The sequence below is a fragment of the Lipophrys pholis genome, assembly GCF_963383615.2.
Source record: "Lipophrys pholis genome assembly, chromosome: 13".
Taxonomy (NCBI): domain Eukaryota; kingdom Metazoa; phylum Chordata; class Actinopteri; order Blenniiformes; family Blenniidae; genus Lipophrys; species Lipophrys pholis.
In genome coordinates, this window is record NC_137632.1 from 3,189,943 (window position 1) to 3,208,389 (window position 18,447).

General features: G+C 42.4%; 1 protein-coding gene across 1 annotated transcript in view; it reads right to left on the reverse strand.

The window, feature by feature from the left end:
• The window catches only part of man1a2 (mannosidase, alpha, class 1A, member 2), a 190,830-nt gene that overhangs the window by 93,384 nt on the left and 78,999 nt on the right, over window positions 1-18,447 (reverse strand). Inside the window, exon 5 of the mRNA XM_080478269.1 lies at window positions 5,087-5,205. Coding sequence (XP_080334395.1) covers window positions 5,087-5,205 — 119 coding nt within the window. The remainder of the gene's footprint in view (window positions 1-5,086; window positions 5,206-18,447) is intronic.

Sequence of the window (18,447 nt, forward strand, 5' to 3'; positions counted from 1 at the left end):
TCTCAATGGGGAAGAATCCAGTCAGATTAACAATAAAAAGTGACCATGTAAATGAAACTAAACATATTTTGAATCAACAATGAAGCATCACAAAGTGACGGTGCTTTGGACTTTCTGACAGCTTCAGCTTTAAAACCAAAAAGTCAGAAGAATCGTGACGCCCTGCTTTTAAGATGCTGAAAATCAAGATGAAGCAGGGTTTTGACCTTCTGCTCCTCAGGTGGTCTTTGTCCTCCCTGAATGTTAGTTTGACATCAGGCACCAGTCAGGTTCACACCCCGCTCTGTGGCTCATAAATATGGGAAATGCTACTATTTCTTTGCTGTAACTGATCAAATTCTTTAACCGCCTTTGAATTCTAGCAATCGGTCGTCTTCCCGTCTCTCTGCAATAAACCTTCCATAAATCCAAATCCTTGAACAATTTCAGTAAAGAAAATACTTTCTCATGTCAACAACGTTACAAGTTTGGAGTTTTTAAACTCCATGAGAATAATCTAAACATTTTAGTTTCTCAATGTTTCAGGTAAAAAGTTGTTTATTCCCTGGAATTTAAATCAAACCAAAGCAAACAAAGATGCTACAGGTACCTTTAGCGTCTAATCAATAAGTTGCTCTTTACATGATTTACCCTTCAGGGTCCAACACAGATAAATATTCTTCAATCTGCTTGGAAATCACCAACGATGAGTTTCTTCAGCATCGCAGGTAATTCCCTGGTTTTATCCACATAACTCAATCATTCATGACAGCACAGCTCGCCAGTAACTGATTGGACATTAACTTTCACTGAACACATATGAATTCATTACATTTGAAACGCGAACACATATACAAGTAGGCAGATAAAGACCGGGCTCCACGTGAAAACTCCAAATAATTCATCACATTCATGCCAATCCTAAACCGAGAGTAATCTGGAGCTCGGGTGGAAGAGCGGGTCATCCTTTATTTGGATGTTAAGCGGTTTGATTCCTGCTTCTATGTCTACTACATGCTGAAGTGTCCTTGGCTGAGACAGTGAACTCCAAGCTGTAGCCAAAGTAGCACAAGAGTTTTGGAGGGCAGATGTGGCGCCGCTGGATCGGGAGCTTGTGAGAGTGTGAAGGAAATGTGGAACATTTTGGGAGATTATTAGGAAAAGAAAAGGCACTTGTCTTAGAATAATATAGATTCAACTTATTTAGGTAGTGGATCTTTTCTTGGTAAGACCATAGGTAAACAGACTTAGGGCAGATTCATCCTCCATTAGAACAAGAAGAAAGTTCGGCAGTGTGGGGTCCTGCCAGGTCCCTCTGGCCGGACAAATTTGTTTTGGCTGTGCCGACCATCCTGGCCGAACTATGTCTATATACGCACTGCCGTGTGCTGCGCATGCGTGTTCCAGCGTGCTAATGACTATCAGTCATATTTTAATCATATTTAGCTTGTAACCACGCTACTGTATGAGCCCCGCTGTTCTTTCACATGACGGAGGATGGACTTACATGATGCACCTGAACGCATCACGAACAGCTGTCAGCTCCTGCAGTTAAAACCAGACAAACATCGCGGCTCGAACAAAAACTCTCTTTTATTACTGAAACAGTTCAGAGAAATGTTTTTCTGAAAGCACTGGAGGCGAGAAATAAACTGTGCAGTTGAAAAGTTTAAACGCCGCATCACAGACGTGTGGCTGCTGTGAGGGGGCGTGACCTGCTGTAAGGGGGCGTGTCCTGCTGTAAGGGGGCGTGTCCTGTGAGTTCGACAGCTTCTTATCGGAGTATGAACAGTCCTGCCGAAAAAGCTTTTTATTCAGCAGCTGGCTGACGTCACTGACGAATTTTCTTCTTGTTCTTATGGGTTCAAAAAGGGAGTATGTAGGGGCCTTTACACTATAGTTCCATTCTACTGGAGCATTGTGGGGAAACAAATTTAATATTAAAATGTTTGTAAAAATCCTTCAAATCCACAATGTTACTTAATACTCTGTGATACAGATTGTTGTCTCATTCTTTATCTGTCGACCTAACTGACTGATCTCCACCATTCTTCATCCTCTTCTGTCCTTTTCTTTGACACACGTTCCTTCCAACACGCCTCCCTTTTTCTGCAGACTCAATTACTCCTTCATCTTCCATTCAATCCAGCCTTTTTTCTTGTTTTCCATCTATATTTTTTCTCTTCCCCTCATTCCTCTTTCCGCTGCCCAACCACAGTGATCCCGAGGTTAATTAGCCCTCCAAGTGTCAGACTCTTAGGCCCTGTTTACACAACAATGCTTCACGTGACAACACCTAATCCGCAAAAAAAAAGTGGGGGCGTTTCCACAGCAGCAGCGGACACAGAGACAACGATGTAGTTAGTATGCCGGGCCACTGGAGGGTGCTGTTGCTTGATTTTGTTATGAAACTACACAGACGTGTGTGCAGAGAACAAAACACTATAAACGTGAAGAAAATGGAGAGAACCTGACATCCGTATGGACTGATGAGGCATCGAATGATATCAGGGAGAGTCTCAACTATTAAACTACTGATCTGGACCATAAAACTAGAATATGGACCGCGGGTCAAACCACTACGGGTCGGCCATGTTTGTTTACAACTGGATGAGCAGGAGGGAGGGGGAGAGATGTGCATGCGCAATAACAGGCTCTGTAGCCTCCATCAGTCTCCGCAGGAGGGATTTGCCCCGTGAAAGAATCTTTCCACCTTGGGAGCCGGATTAAAAACTTTGTGGATACAGTGCATCAGAACACTGGTGTCGTGTAAACGGACCCCCCAAAAGTTTTCCGGATACACTCTAATTCGTTGTGGTGTAAACGGGGCCTCAGGCTCTGTCCCATTGGTTGTAATCATTTAAACAATAGACTGATTTAATTTATCTCCTCAGCATCAAATAAAATACAAACGTAACTGCATTGCGTTTCCACCTGAACCATTGTTGTGTAAAGAGGGTTGAACAGACTGACGAACACCGTGCGTACAAGCAACAGAGAGGACGGACAGCCTTGAATTCCAGAGTTCAAATCGCAGGTGAACTAAAACCAACAAATGCAAAAGGCTCAGCAGGCTCTGGACTTCCTCGGGAATTTAAACTATTCCCACCACCCTCATGCAGAATGAAGGATTAATGATTGGTCAGCCATATAGGGCCTCCTGATCTACTGCTGGACTCTGTGGTGGAGAACAGAGAGGACCTGCAGCAGGCGGTGAAGGTAGCAGAGCACATCATAAACATACAACTCTTCAGAGACATTTACACTGAAATAACGAAAAAAAGGACCGATTTATTTTAAAAGACACCCCCACCATCTAAAGGGAGGCACAGGCACTTTAGTGAAGCAGCTCAACTCTCCCTCTCTACACAAGACTTCAAGTGCAACACAGACTAAATTCTTTAGTCCTGGTCTGCAGTATTAATGTATTCCAATTAATATTTTATGCTGTATCTTTATTCAATTCATTTAGGACTGCCAGCGGAAAGCTGCTCCACCAGCATTACAAAATATAAAATATCCTTCCTATTAACTACGGAGGGGGGGGGGGGGGGTGCAAAATGGATGAGAAAAACAGGAGCATGTGGTGAGGAAGAGGAAGAAATATGAAGAGGAGGTGCTTAGAAGTTGTGCGTAGCACTTTGGCTTCAACAACGAAACAATCCAGGCTTGTTTGGAAGGTAGGAAACTTCCTAAGGCCCCTTCTACATGACGTTTCAAGTGAAAACGCATCATTTTTACATTTTCTTTTCAGAAAACGTTCACGTTTAAATTACGATGGCAAAGATTTTCTGTCATGAAACAACACACGTGCAAATTCATGTTGTTCGGTCAGTCGGTAGTAAGAGTCTCCACCACATGTTCATGTATGTGTTGGATTTGTCCAGCGTGCCAAAGGTCAATGGTCTAACAGTCAGCTGGAGGAGGCAGCAGCCTCCAGTGAGCCTAAATTGATGTGTAACAAATCTAAAATAAATGATGGATTACTCAAGGCAAAATGTCACAATGGATGCAATCGGTGTAAATGTGTACTATGGAGGAAAAAAAGAGAATAAAGAAAAGAATTAACTAGGAAGGAAGGCCAGAAGGTTAGCCCAATGAAAAGAAAGGATGGTGGATGGTGGGAGGATAAAATGTAATGAAAGACGAGAGATCAAAGACAATAAAGGTGCGGGGACAACTAGAAGGTTATAAAAACAAGGACAAGCCAGACAACCGATAAAAAGCTTAGGGGGTATAAAGATAGGGGTCATAAGAGTAAGATGGTAGAACAGTAATGAAAAAACCCAGATAAAGGTGACTGACAGCTAAATTAGAGGAAAGAAAAAATGGTGATAGGTGAGCAATTTAAAAATAGAAATAAGAGGCGAGGAGCAGAGTGCAACAGGAAGTGAGAAAGTTAGTCAACAGAACACGGAGAGACGAGAGTGGGAAAAATGAATGGAAAAACAATGAAAAGAAAGATAGAAATGCAAAAAGGCCCGGGGCAGAAAGGAAGAACTGAAACATCTAAGTAATAGTTGTAATAATATTCTACACTTGGTGAAAATGAGAAGACGGAAATGGTCTGAACGCTACTCCAGCTTCACGTGTAGATTTTCTTCTTCCTAAAAAAGCTGAGGGGCTCGTTAAAAACTTTGTCGAGGAAGCAACTGATTAATCTCCAGGGCTCCATCTGAGTGCGTAGATTATCAAAGTGATTGGCAAATTAACCATTTGGCTAATGCCTTTAATTAAACAAAAATTCAGTAATTCAGGCATCTTTTCCTTGTTTGCCTATTTTAAATGACTCATTCTGCAGCAGCAGGGTACATCTACCATCAATAAATTAAGTCTGATGTGTGTAATTACTGGGGAAATTCCTGGTGACTAATTTCTCTGTCAACTAAAACAAAAATTCTAATTAAGACTTGTTTTGGGAAAAGCAACATTTACCAAGCCGTCAAAACATAGACTGGTGAATTTGTGATTGTATTCATTGCAAATCATACAGTTATTGCAATAAAAAAACCTTACTGCGTGTTCCTCTTATAGCATGCAGCCCTGTTCTCTAGGAATTACTGCATCACACATTCTACATGGATAAAGGAAGCAGGTAGGCACATACCACGCCAAAATCCAGGTTCTGTTCGATCCACCCCTGGCCATCCTTGAACTCGTCGTGCAGACCCATCATGTACAGAGTGTCCAAAGCGTCCACAATGGACGCCCCAAGTTGTGAATTGCCTGTGAAAAGACACACACAAAAAAACAAAACAACAAAGTTAGATTATTTCACCTCTACACACATCGGCTGCGATGTTTAATAGAGGGAAAGAAAGATCTGGGACTTCGTAGTCTCTGATGTAGAGAGAATCACTCAAAGGAATCTTTCACATGAGAACTGGCTCCATATCTACCGCTGGAAATGTTGCTAATCTACCCGACAGAGCTGTTGGGGGTTGAAAAACGCTGTTGTAAAAAATCAATGCAAAGATGAGGGTTGGAGCCGTTCTTCTCAACTGTTTTACTGTGCAGCTTGACGGCCCATAAAGCATGAGGCGCTGTTACATGAAGCAAACACAGTTTCTCACATTTCATTTCATACGGTTTTAATTCTAAAGCATCATAATGAACTGAACATAGACTAAAAACTGGGTTTGACTAATGCTTAACAGCTCAACTGTAAAACCCTTGAAATGATTGGCTTTCTGTTTGTTTTATGTGAAGTCGGGGTCATTAGGGCCCGAGGTAAAAGGCAGGGTACATCCTGGGCAGCTCCACACCAAGAAACATATGAATAATAATTGTGGTCAACTTACTAATTAACTCACATTTAGGCCCCGTTTACACCACAACAAATTCAAGTGTATCGGCAAAACTTTCTTCACTTTTGGGGGGTCCGTTTACACGGCACCAGTGTTCTGATGCACTGTATCCGCAAAGTTTTTAATCCGGCTCCCAAAGTGCAAAGATTCTTTCACAGTGCAAATCCCTCCTGCAGAGACTGATGGAGGCTACAGAGCCTGTTACTGCGCATGCTCATCTCTCCCCCTCCCTCCTGCTCATTCAGTTGTAAACAAATATGGCCGACCCGTAGTGGTACGACCCGTAGTGGTACGACCCGTAGTGGTACGACCCGTAGTGGTACGACCCGCGGTCCATATTCTAGTTTTATCTTCCAGATCAGTAGTTTAATAGTTGAGACTCTCCCTGATATCATCCGATGCCTCATCAGTCCATACGGATGTCAGGTTCTCTCCATTTTCTTCAGGTTTATAGTGTTTTGTTCTCCACACACATCTGTGTAGTTTCATTACAAAATCAAGCAACACCGCACTCCTGTGGCCCGGCAGACTAACTACATCGTTGTCTCTGTGTCCGCTGCTGCAGTGGAAACACTGTCTTTTTATTTGCGGATTAGGTGTTGTCACGTGAAACACGCTGACGAAAACAGGGAGAACATGTACACTCCACAATATTTTCATCACCTATACTCTGAGCCACGACAAAGAAAAACTGAAAAAGTTAAAGGCTGCTATTAAGGCACTTTTTACCGATACGGCGCACTCAAGATGAAATGGGACTGTATGTAGCCCCTGAACATTTTGTTTTCTTTTTTATGTGATCAAAGTTTCTTATGCCACTTCTTCAGCTCATCCGATTTTAAATCGAGCTGCACGTGGCCTCTAGACTGAAATGAGTTTGACACCCGTGTTCTAGAACATAGAGAGGAGCTGGGAAACTGCTTTTGTATTCCGACGGCTTCACTGTGACGTTACATCAAGTCAGACCAGAGAGGGACTACGTAGCTTTTCTTAGCGGCAATCATATCAGAGGAAACACGTTAAATCATGCAGAACTTTTGAAGATCTTGTATCCACCTCTCCAGTTTCTGTCTGCTTTGATTCCATTCAGTGAACTTACATTAATGTGGCATTTCAGTGGTAAAGGTCAGTGGCACTGCCCTTTAAATCCTTCACTTTCTCATGGCGACAGCATGTACTGTTGGACTTCCAGAGCCGGCCCGCCATCCTTCCTTATCTACGACTCCTTTGGAAAGGAGAGCGTGTGGCTTCATGCAGGAGCTGCAGTGTTATTATCATCATAGACAGGAACCTCTAAATCACTCTAAAAATACACTGAGGCAGGCAAAGCCCATAGCAAGATGCCCTGGCTGCCTGCCGGCTCTTGACAGATTGGCCTTACTGTTGTTGGAGTGAGGCCCCTTTGCTGAACGGCCCACCACCTCACCCCCCCACCACCTCACCCCACGCCATCCCCACCACCACGTCCGTCACTTTCATCACCTACAGGTACGCTTCAAGCGCTCATCGCATTGTGACAACACCGAGGCAAACTTACTGAGTCACAGATGATGTTGATGGGAAGGGTTTGTGTTTCGGCTTCCTGACTACAAAATACCTTTACACTACAGTACAAAGACCAATCACCGCTATGAGGTAAATAAAATGTTGTTGTTTTTCTTTTTTTCAACATTACATAACACAAGTTTGTTTGAAATTTTGCTTGAATATTAATGTACAAAACAAAAAAAATAAGGAAAAAGAAAAACAACAAAAATTTCCTCTCAAATTAATAAATAAATGAATAACAGTAATAATAATATAAAAATAAATCAAGAAAAACATAATCAGATGAATATTCGAAAAAGAGTGAGAAGAAGTAAAACTTATTTACTCCCACCCCTTGTCCTAAAGTAAATAGCATAATCAACTTTTTTGCCATCTCTTACACACACACACACACACACACACACACACACACACACACACACACACACACACACACACACACACACACACACACACACACACACACACACACACACACACACACACACACACACACACACACACACACACACACACACACACACACACACACACACACACACACGTCCTGTGCAGTACATAGAATATATATACATACAGGTCCATTCATACATATCTACAGACAGACAAACACCTATACCCACACACAAGCACACATAGTACACGCATCATACATAACGCGTATGCTGTGAGTAAGATGTACTTAACATTCTATAATATAAGCACACCTAATTAAACACTATGAATACTTTGCAATTTGAAGTCCATGTGTTTTGTATTTTTCTCTGTTTTTTGAGTTGTGGTGCTCCAGGCTATATCAGAACTATGTTTGGCGAGGTGCTCTTTCTCGAAAACATTCGCTCCCTTCAGCTTCCTTCCTTGTTTCAGCAGTATTTTGTATTTTCTGTTTGTGAACCGGAGTATTACGGCTGGTTTCTCACTGGCGTTTCTCCTGGTCAGAGGGTGGCAGGCCTCGATGTCATTACAGTCCAACTCCGTCCCCTTGGACCGTAGAAACTCAGCCACCTGCTTCTCCGTGGAGCTAACATCCAGCTCACCGGGCTCTCCCTCCCTCGCTCTCCATGGTCATCGCTCGCACGTATGACCGGGGTTTGATTTTGAGCCCGGTGACGATCACATCATTCACCCTGGTGTACTGTTCCAGGTCCGCGACTCTGCTTTCCAGATGCTGAATGCGCTTATCCTTCTCAGCATTCTGGATTCGCAGTTGCATTACTTCCCCGACCAGATCCATGATGCTCTTCTGCTGTTTCCTAACAGCAGAAAGTTCCTCCGTGATGAAGCTGAGAGCCTGTTTTATCTCCTCAACTTCCTCCATCGACGGTGCTTTCCTCGGGGGCATATTGCTGTTATCACCGCTGACACCCAGATCCAGGCTAAAGGCGAGCCACACCGGGTTGTCAGAACTCATCTTGGTAGTGATATCAAAAAGTTCCCACGCTGTCAAACACTTAGCTGTCAGGCCGCTATGCTCTCAAGCTGTACGAAGCGAGGTAAGCAGATCTCGGCTCCGTACCACTGACAATCAGAGTGACTGATCATCAAGGTCCCGGTTTTGGATCAAAAGAGACAGTTTAAGGTACCATTTCCCACAGCAGGGAACAAAAATATGCCCTGGAAATAGTTTAAAAAGACTCTGTTTTACCAACACCATGGGCGTCGGCACTCAACACACCAAAGTGTTCCTTTCAGAAATAAAATATCCATACCAAGCCTTAACTAGAAGCGGAATACAAGCTATTATTGTTTCGAAGGTGGGTTTGAATGTTTGAGGATAGAAGTTGTGCTTTCGACCCGATTCACGCAACATGAAAACAAAAAAGATTTGTTGCGTCTTGGGTGACAACAACGGTGCCAATGAAAAATCTACTTTTTGAAAACGCTCCATCTCCATGTAAATGGAGGGAACTGCAACATCTCTCAACTGTAGTAAATCGTTCTTCTGCACATGCTCAGTAGATGGATAACAACAACAATGGCGGCTCTAGAGTGTCATGACTCCCAGACAGCCCATAATCTCCTGGGACTTAATAGTTTTTGTCGTCTTTCCTTACGAACGTCTCCCACTGTTAATGTTTAAAGTGTATTGTGGAAACGGTGGCGGATCATCATGAGTCATTCCGCACGGTCACCAGTATTAACTGGTGAACTAATGCAAACTAATGCACAAAGCTGCGCACTGCGGCAGGCTGCTGTGCGCCGATGGGTATCGTATTTTTCTATCAATCTGTCAGGAATGTGGGGAGTCGGTAGAATTTGGTATATTCAGTGGTGGATTTTGCTATAAGAGATGTGTCCAGTCCGCCCGGACGCACCGCGCACCAGAGGAAATGAGAATTACCGTCTCAGGTGCATCTCGTGGAGGCGCAGGTCCAGGGCGTAAAACAAGTCAGGTCCCCGACTTGGTACAAAAATATATGGCTCCAGTTATCCTAACAACAACTACTGAACCGTTCACACACTCCAGATCGCTCAGCGTTCAAAGAAATCCCATGGAGCTGATCAGAGAGGAAGATGCTGCAGTGAGCAAATCCTGTCACGCTGTATAACGCATCACCACACATCACAACTAATCCACAAGCTCAGTTGCAAACTTCACGAAGACAGATGATTCCTGATATTCTTGGAAGATTTATTGGCAGCCAAAAAGATGTTCCACGAATATCAGGAATGTCAGGCCTATTTAAGAACTATATTCAGATGCATTACGTCACATAAAGAAAGTCAGGAATGACGGAAAATGATATTGGTAACTAGGGATGTCCCGATCCGATCGGTAGATATCGGATCGGGGCCGATATTAGTGATTTGTGAGTGATCGGGGATCGGCAAATCCAGCCGATCACCCCGCCGATCTAAAAACAAATAAAACGCGGTCCGCAGCGTCACCTAATAACGACAACAATCAGGGACTAGAAGCTTCGGTGGAGCTGCAGAAGCTAGAAGCAGGCGGAGCGGGGCCATAGACCTATAAAACTAGAGTGATATATTGGGGTTTATGTGTTTATGTGCAGAAGTCTACTTCTAAATTTCTATGAGGTCTGTCTTCTTCTGCTTTTTTATTGTGTTTGGTGAGTCACAGCACCCCTCAAGGCCTGACATGTGTACTACAAGCCCTGAAGCCTCGTGTTGAGCCGTGTTCATAGTGAGGTGTGGACGGTTTTTTGGGAGAAGGCCAGGGAGAACAAAGATCGTTTTTTCGTCGTGTGGCTGTACCCTCAGTTTACAACAACAACTAAAGAGAAAGAGAAGAATTTTGATTCAATAAGTGAGTTTTACAATAATTTCTAGCTAAACAAAGCTTCTGCCAATAGTGATTTTAGCTTCAGACATCTTAGTTGCTCCAAAAATAGACTATTGAGTATATTTGCAATAGCAATGTGAGTATCGGATCGGGAAGTATCGGTATCGGCCGATACTCAATTCTGAAAAATCGGATCGGTTTCGGGGGCAAAAAAGTGCGATCGGGACATCCCTATTGGTAACTATTGGTGGAGGATTTAGCGGAGAAGTGTTCTTCAACTCTGATCACTGACTTAAAGAAAGCAGAATCCAGAAACAGACATTCTGATGCACATGTTGGCCTCAGGATTGAGACGACAGGATGCATCAGAGGGATTTCCTCATCCCATCACTGTCACTTTTCTCACTGATTGGTGAGTGAATTCATTCATTTTGTTTAATTGGCAATCTAACTGGTGTATTATAACAAAAAATACAACAATAGTAGTAATAAATTCATTTATATGGCAGTTTCTATGCATCAAATACAACAGACCACAATTAAAAATAATAAATGGATGAAATGAGAGAACAGAAACAAATGCAGCATTGAAGCAATTGTAAATGTGTAAATAATTACAAATTTGGTTTTGCTCTTACTTACTTTTTTTCCAAGGGAACTTTATGTGACCCTCAACACAAGCTTTGAAAATCCCAGGGTTAAATTATTACTACAACCACCTTGACTACTATTACTGATAATAATAATGATAATAACAGTAACAGTAACAATAATAATGGTAATAGTGAGAACATTTTTTTAAATTTAATCGAAACTCGAAACATTATTTTTTTTTAAATCATAGATTTTTTTTTAGGCCAAATAGCCCAGCCCTAATACAAAGACAGACAACAGCGCCCACCCGTAGCTTGGAGTGATAACCTCAAGTTGATAAAAACCTCAAGTTGATAAAAACCTCAAGTTGATAAAAACCTCAAGTTGATAAAAACCTCAAGTTGATAAAAACCTCAAGTTGCCTTTTGAGATAATGCATGCAAACATTTGTACATTCAATACTTGCCTGTAGAGAGGAGTTTATTACAACTTCATATAAAATCAACAATAATGATAATAATAATAAGAATAATAAACCAAACAGCTCTGGTATCGGAATAATATCGGTATTGGCAGATATGCAAATTCGGGTATCGGGTTCAGATTGGAAGTGAAAAGACGTGGATCGGTGCATCCCTGCTTGAATCCAAAGTAATGAAAGTCAGATTTTTGCAATATTATTGGAAATCAGTTATTGTTTACCCATTTATAGTGTTTACTCCAGTTAGCCTTCCTTAGTTCCATGCATCACAGCCCATGAAAAGTGAGGGTGTAAATTTCTGTTTCTGTGGCGCTCCCGACATGTTTTTCTCACCTTGAAAATTTCACTTTGTCCTTCATGTTTGAAAACACCCTTGCAATCACACCTGACAATATTCTGCATCTCATTCTAGCTCCATCACACCCTCCATAGTTTCATCTCCCTCTTCCACCTGACCATCTGCTTCTTTTCATTCATCACCGTGTTTTTGTAGTCTAACCTTGATGGCTGCATTGGAATCATGGAGGATAATCCTCATGTGGGATTATACAGCTTTTAATCAATTTAAATAGGTAGAAGAAAGGGATGTGCAGGCGTACACTAAGCCAAACTTTGCCAGATTACTCAGATGTTTCTTGGTAACAAGCGTCTTTACACACAGATCTGATGCACTGCTGGATTCCCTCGGGCTACTGTCATTCTTGAGCTCTGGTTTTGCCTGCTCCTCCCACAGCACTCGCTTTGTTTGTTTGATAACAAAAAAATCTTGCAAGTAGGGATGGGGCCGATCCGATCCAGTGTCAGAACTGGGTTCCGATACCAACGTAATTCACGGATTGGAAATTTCCGATCTAACCTGCAGAGATTTCCGATCCATTAGGCCTCGTCTGTGCTTTACTGTTGCTGAAATGACTCCACAAGCGTTTCCCCGCCAGGAAATCCATTTCACAGTTTGCAGCAAGCTAGCAGGCTAATGTAGTAGCACTGCGGCTATCCAACTTTTCATGACAACATGTCGCTGTTTGGACGTATTTTATGCTCAAAACACCACAAAGCAACACAGCAACGTGCTATGTTTACAAAGACGTTGTACAGCGAGACCTCAAGTTGCCTTTTGGAACATGCATACATACATTCATACATTTCATACTTGCCTGTAGAGAGGAGTTTATTACAGCCTCACATAAAATAATGATAATAATAATATTAAAGCAAACAGAGCTCTGGTATCGGAATAGTATCGTATCGGCAGATATCCTAATTCAGGTATCGGATCGTAAGTGAAAAAGACATGCATCGGTGCATCCCTGCTTGCAGTGGGAAATAAAAGTCCACCTTTCATTCATTTATTTGTCTGGATCCTGCCTTCACCTGTGGCAAGTCTTCTGCCTCTCTCAGCGATTGTTTCCACAATCTCTACAGTCTTTCACACTACGCCAACCAAGTGCATCACATGACGCCCAACTGGCACTTCTAGGAGATGAGCTTGTGGTTGGTAGGGAATACTTATCTGAGACAAATTGGCCAGGATGAGGGTGATTTATTCAGACGCACGCACGCACGCACGCACGCACGCACGCACACGCACACGCACACGCACACGCACACGCACACACACACACACACACACACACACACACACACACACACCAAACTGAACAGGCAAACCACACTCTCTCCTCTTCCTCCCATAATACACAGATGTACGCTGCTTTTTGTTTGATTGAAATCGCAGCACACACCTCCCCACTACCTCAACTGAACTTTCTCTCCACTCTTCAACATCCTCTCTCCATCCATCACAATTTGACACACCCCCCCCCCCAACACTCCCAATCTCCATCTTGGCCCCTGTGCCAGTTTCATTAGACAACAGGTTTCAGAGCACTCCGGCACAAATTCACACAAGGCAGGCAAATGTGACGCCATTATTCAGTCTCCATTCTCCCTGTCTTGTAAGTGTCAGCTCTGAGAGAGTGGGAGATAATGGAGAGCTCAGAGGTGTGTGTGTGTGTGTGTGTGTGTGTGCGTGCGTGCGTGCGTGCGTGCGTGCGTGCGTGTAGTCATTTTAGCTGGGAACAAAATGAGACTGTTAAGCCAGCGTATATATGTTGTGTGGGTGTACATGGGGAGCGTTTGCAGTCTTCTGCATGTGCGTGCTTCTCATTGTTTCCCTCCTGACGCCCTCCACACAACGGCGTGTACTTTGTTTACTCAGCCTGCGTCGCGCTTTAGCCGTCCTCCTACATTATCGCGCCGCTCCAGACAACACCGGGGATTTTTAATTGTACAACGCAATGGAGACTGTGCAGAGAGGAGCAACTGTTTCTCTCACGTGTGTGTCAGTTAGCTGAGGATATGTTATACAGCAGTTCACTTCACTTGAGTACAGTAGACCACGAAAGGTTCTGTTTATTCTCCAGAATATTGGGATTTTGCTGCTACTGTTGACTTTAAATATATTTCCTTATTCTGATGATTTAATTTGCATTATTAGCGTTAATGTACAACCTTACACATGCATCCTTAAGTATGATTGAATAATACATACGACAGAATGAGCAGAATCCACAGAATTCAAAGACAGTATACAAGCCAAAAGCTTGAACGTGTTCAATCTGCATGCGGTGCAGGGTCATGGGGAACCTTCTACAGCTGGTAATGGGTTGAAAGTTTCATACAGTTTCAAACATTGTCAAGAAATACACGGACCAAGGAGTGAATAGATTGTTCTCTAAAACAGGCACTGAACTGGTGAAACTGAGAGACAAGGCAGCTTCTGCTGATCTGTGACCAGGAGATTCATCTGTAAATCATAGGAACTTTGAACCTCACTGTGTTTGGTTGGGTCTGTGACGTCAACGACCTGTAATCACAAGGCGTGATCTCATCCGATTTCAACCCGAGTCGGCCATTAATGTGAAATCTGTCTACTTCTGACATGTCACAAACTCGACCATTTAAAAAAAATAAAAAATCTGTCTGCTCAGTGGTTCTGGTTCTGTGTGAAAATTGTATTAGGGCAGGTTTTTCCAAGAGCAAACATATTTACAAAATAGTCAGTGATGCGTTTAAAAGTTTAATTTGGCAATAAGTAAAATTGCTGATGTGGTATTTTAAGATCGCCCCACCACCATAAATCACTTGATATTTTTGAGATTTTATCAAATAAGAACATTCATTGTCGTGTTTGTCATTTTATCTATTAAAGGGCTAACCATTCCATACTAGATATTAAAAGAGTATCTCTTTGCATTACAAAGTACTTTGTATTCTAACCATTTTGGAGAGGTGTTTAATGACAAAACATTTATGTGATACAACCCAAAAAATATATATCTGAAACAGGCACAACAGTGATCTGTAAGTTAACACTGATCTACTGACTAAACCTAAAACTACATTTTAACTTAACTAGATCACTTGAAATCACGTAAGACCAATTTCAGAGAAGAGACTAGACGGCCAAACAGTGTGAATATTACGACATATTTGAATGCAGGAACGAAACATCCACCGTTCAGATATCAAGCCTTCAACCATCTAAGTTCATTGAAATGTACAAACTTCATGATGACATTGTAATTCTAAAAAGTAAAAACTCTCCTGCTCAGTCTGTTGAAGGTCCTATGAGGCATTTCCGCAAGTTTTGAAAAAAGAAAAAAAGTCTGCCCACATCTCAATGTTGGCCTTCTAGACCAGTAATATCTGGTGATGGTAACTCGTTACGAACGTATTTGATACCATAAATCAACATGTGCTGTGTTGGTTTGTAGTCAGTCAGGCCCAAGGGTCGGCAACCTTCAACACAGAAAAGAGCCATTTGGACCCGTTTCCCAATGAACACAACACACGTTTTAGCTTAACTGCAATTCAACCTCCTGCCACTAGTAGGTGCAACAGAGCCTTCAGCTGAATGTAATAGGAAAATGACAATTATCTGAAGGGACTCTACACGAGTAGCTAAACCAAAAAAACAAATCCTGAAAATACAACAGCGTTACCATCCTTGAGTTGTGTCCTGACAGGAAATCTTGAGTCAGCAGATCACTTAACAGGCAAAGATTATGATGAAAATCATCGACTAGGAACAGTCAGGACTGATACAGTCAAAAGATTCCCGGCTCTATGACTCACTGTTTTACAGCGACTTGCATTGTTCTATTATTTTTAATTATCATTGACTGTCCATTAATCGTTATGCGATGGCCTCGGCCTTTCTGCTCGGTCCCTAATAATAATAAGAAGAAACATTACAAATACAATAGGGTCCTGGCCTCCAGGCTCAGGTCTCGGCCTTTCTGCTCGGTCCCTAATAATAATAATAATAAGAAGAAACATTACAAATACAATAGGGTCCTGGCCTCCAGGCTCAGGTCTCGGCCTTTCTGCTCGGTCCCTAATAATAATAATAAGAAGAAGAAACATTACAAATACAATAGGATCCTGGCCTCCAGGCTCAGGTCTCGGCCTTTCTGCTCGGTCCCTAATAAAGCAAGGACAATAGGTAGAACAGAGATGTATGTCTCAAGTTATATACAAGTTCTCTTGTTCCTTTCGGTTCAATGCATCCAGGTGACAGGACTTTGTAGTGGTCCAGCATGTACTGGAAGAAAAGGAAGTGTTTTACTTGAAAGAGCACCAAAAAAAAAGCATTGAGGATTTACATGCAAGCAAAAACAGGTTGAGCTTTAATGGTTAGTTTTGAAATATTAAGTGGATTGAGGTCAAAAACATGTCAGCCTAAGGTCCTGTTGACACGGCAAACTTTAAAGTGCAAACGTGTTGTTTTTGCATTTTTGTTTCAGAAAAGTTTTGCATTTCCACGACAACGTTCTGAGTGTATTGTTCTCTTCATGCATGGTGTGTGTGGTTTCATTACAATATCCCCACCTCCTGGACCAGCATGCCAACTACATGCAACACGCAGAGGAAGTTATACGTTTTCACTTGAAATTTTGCGGAATAAGCAGGAGATTTACAGTACAGGAGTAAAGGATACTGCCAGATTTACTCATTCCTAATCTCTGCCTTTTTTCTATTCCACGAACCTAAAGAAGCTCTTGTGCATTGCAGTGCACAGCAGACGACCACGGTTCAGTTTTACCAGCACCTGAAAATACAGGCTAGGAAGAGTGTGAGGCACCATGCTTCCCGTTTGGGAACAATTGAAAATGTAAATGTAAAAACACAGTAAAGCTGTGCAGACCATCACAAAACCTCCACCGATTCCAATAATACAGTAGCTCTGACCTATTGTCTTGAATCTGTGGTGCTCTACCCAGTCATGTGACTTTCAAGTCAAATTTTCAATGAACTTCTACGTACTTGTGATACTTGCTGAAGCCCACTGCTTACGGGAACCCACTCTGATAAAATATGCAAACATTAACTGGTGCTTTGGATAAAAGCTTTCAGCAGACAGCATGCAGCCTTCATAAAACTAAAGATAATCACTGACGAAGAACTAGAATTACGGCCTGCATGTTATTTAGTATCGTACAATCAATCCAAACTGCCCCTGCACACAGCGAGCTCTTTATCTTAAAGTAGAATAATATACTCGGAGCCTGATACCACAGGTACTTCTTCGCTTTACTGCCGATTAGTTGCGAAAGAGCAGATCAACACTTAAATGTCCTTGTAGGAGGTTTGAGTGAATCAAGAGGAACTGAGCTACAAACCAAACGAAACTTCCGTCAGAGGCCATAGAAACGAGGGACGGGACAGAATACCAATGCAATGATTAGAAATAGACTTCAAAACAGTTTGAGCCGAACACAGCAAAATTATTCCAGATTTAAAAAGGTTGAAGCAGAGTCCAAACCACACCAACCAGTGTCCACAAGACACTGAAAGAAACTTTTTTTTTTTTTTTATGCAATGAAGCTCATCCATCCATCTTCTCCCTCTTATCCGTTTCCGGGTGGCGGAGGTGTCTGAGCACCGTCACCCAGATCACATTGCACCCATTAAGAACCTTCCTGCAGGTGGTGAGCCCACGGGAAGGTGGTGCCTGGCGTGGGACATGAACCCTCTACCTTGAGATTTTTGATCTCACAACTTTTCTAAACAAAAATTGGAAGCAGAAGTTTCCAGCAGATCGTTGTGGCGTACACGTTGCTGTAATGGTGCCTGGGTTTAGTGTGCCAGTGGGGCGACCTCCTCGTCTCTTTCTCTGCAGACAAATGAAATACGCTCAACAATACCAGCTCTGATTAATACAGACGTGTGCCTTTCATTGTGTAAGTTCCCATCGCACACTATTTTCTGAAACCTTTCATATCAGAACCAGCTGTTTGAAACTCAATGAACCAAATAATAAAATGGTCCAGTTGTCTCATTGGTGAGTCTCAGTCTTTTCCAGCCTCCCTGTTCACAAAACAGATACAGAGGAGGCTTCCTCAATCCTTAACAGTGACTCCCGTTCCTCTACGAGGTGAATTCCAGCTCCACTGAACTCAAATTCAAAAATTCTAATTCAAAAAGCCTTTATTGCCATTGTCGTAAAAAATTAACTATGAGATTGAGTGGCAGCTCCCTGGTGAGAAACACAGAATAAATACAATTTTAAAAAGATAAAAGAGTAAAAGAGGTAGATCTGTGGCTATAGAGAAAGTCACCAATCAAGTGCATATAGGAAGTGGGTATTTCTGAATACAGGATTAGTCTGAGTTGAGTGCAGTGACAGCTCTTGGATAGAAACTGTCCCTCAGTCTATTAGTTCTGGTTCTTAGTGACCTGTAGCGCCTGCCAGAGGGCAACAAGTCAAAGAGATGATGGCCGGGGTGAAA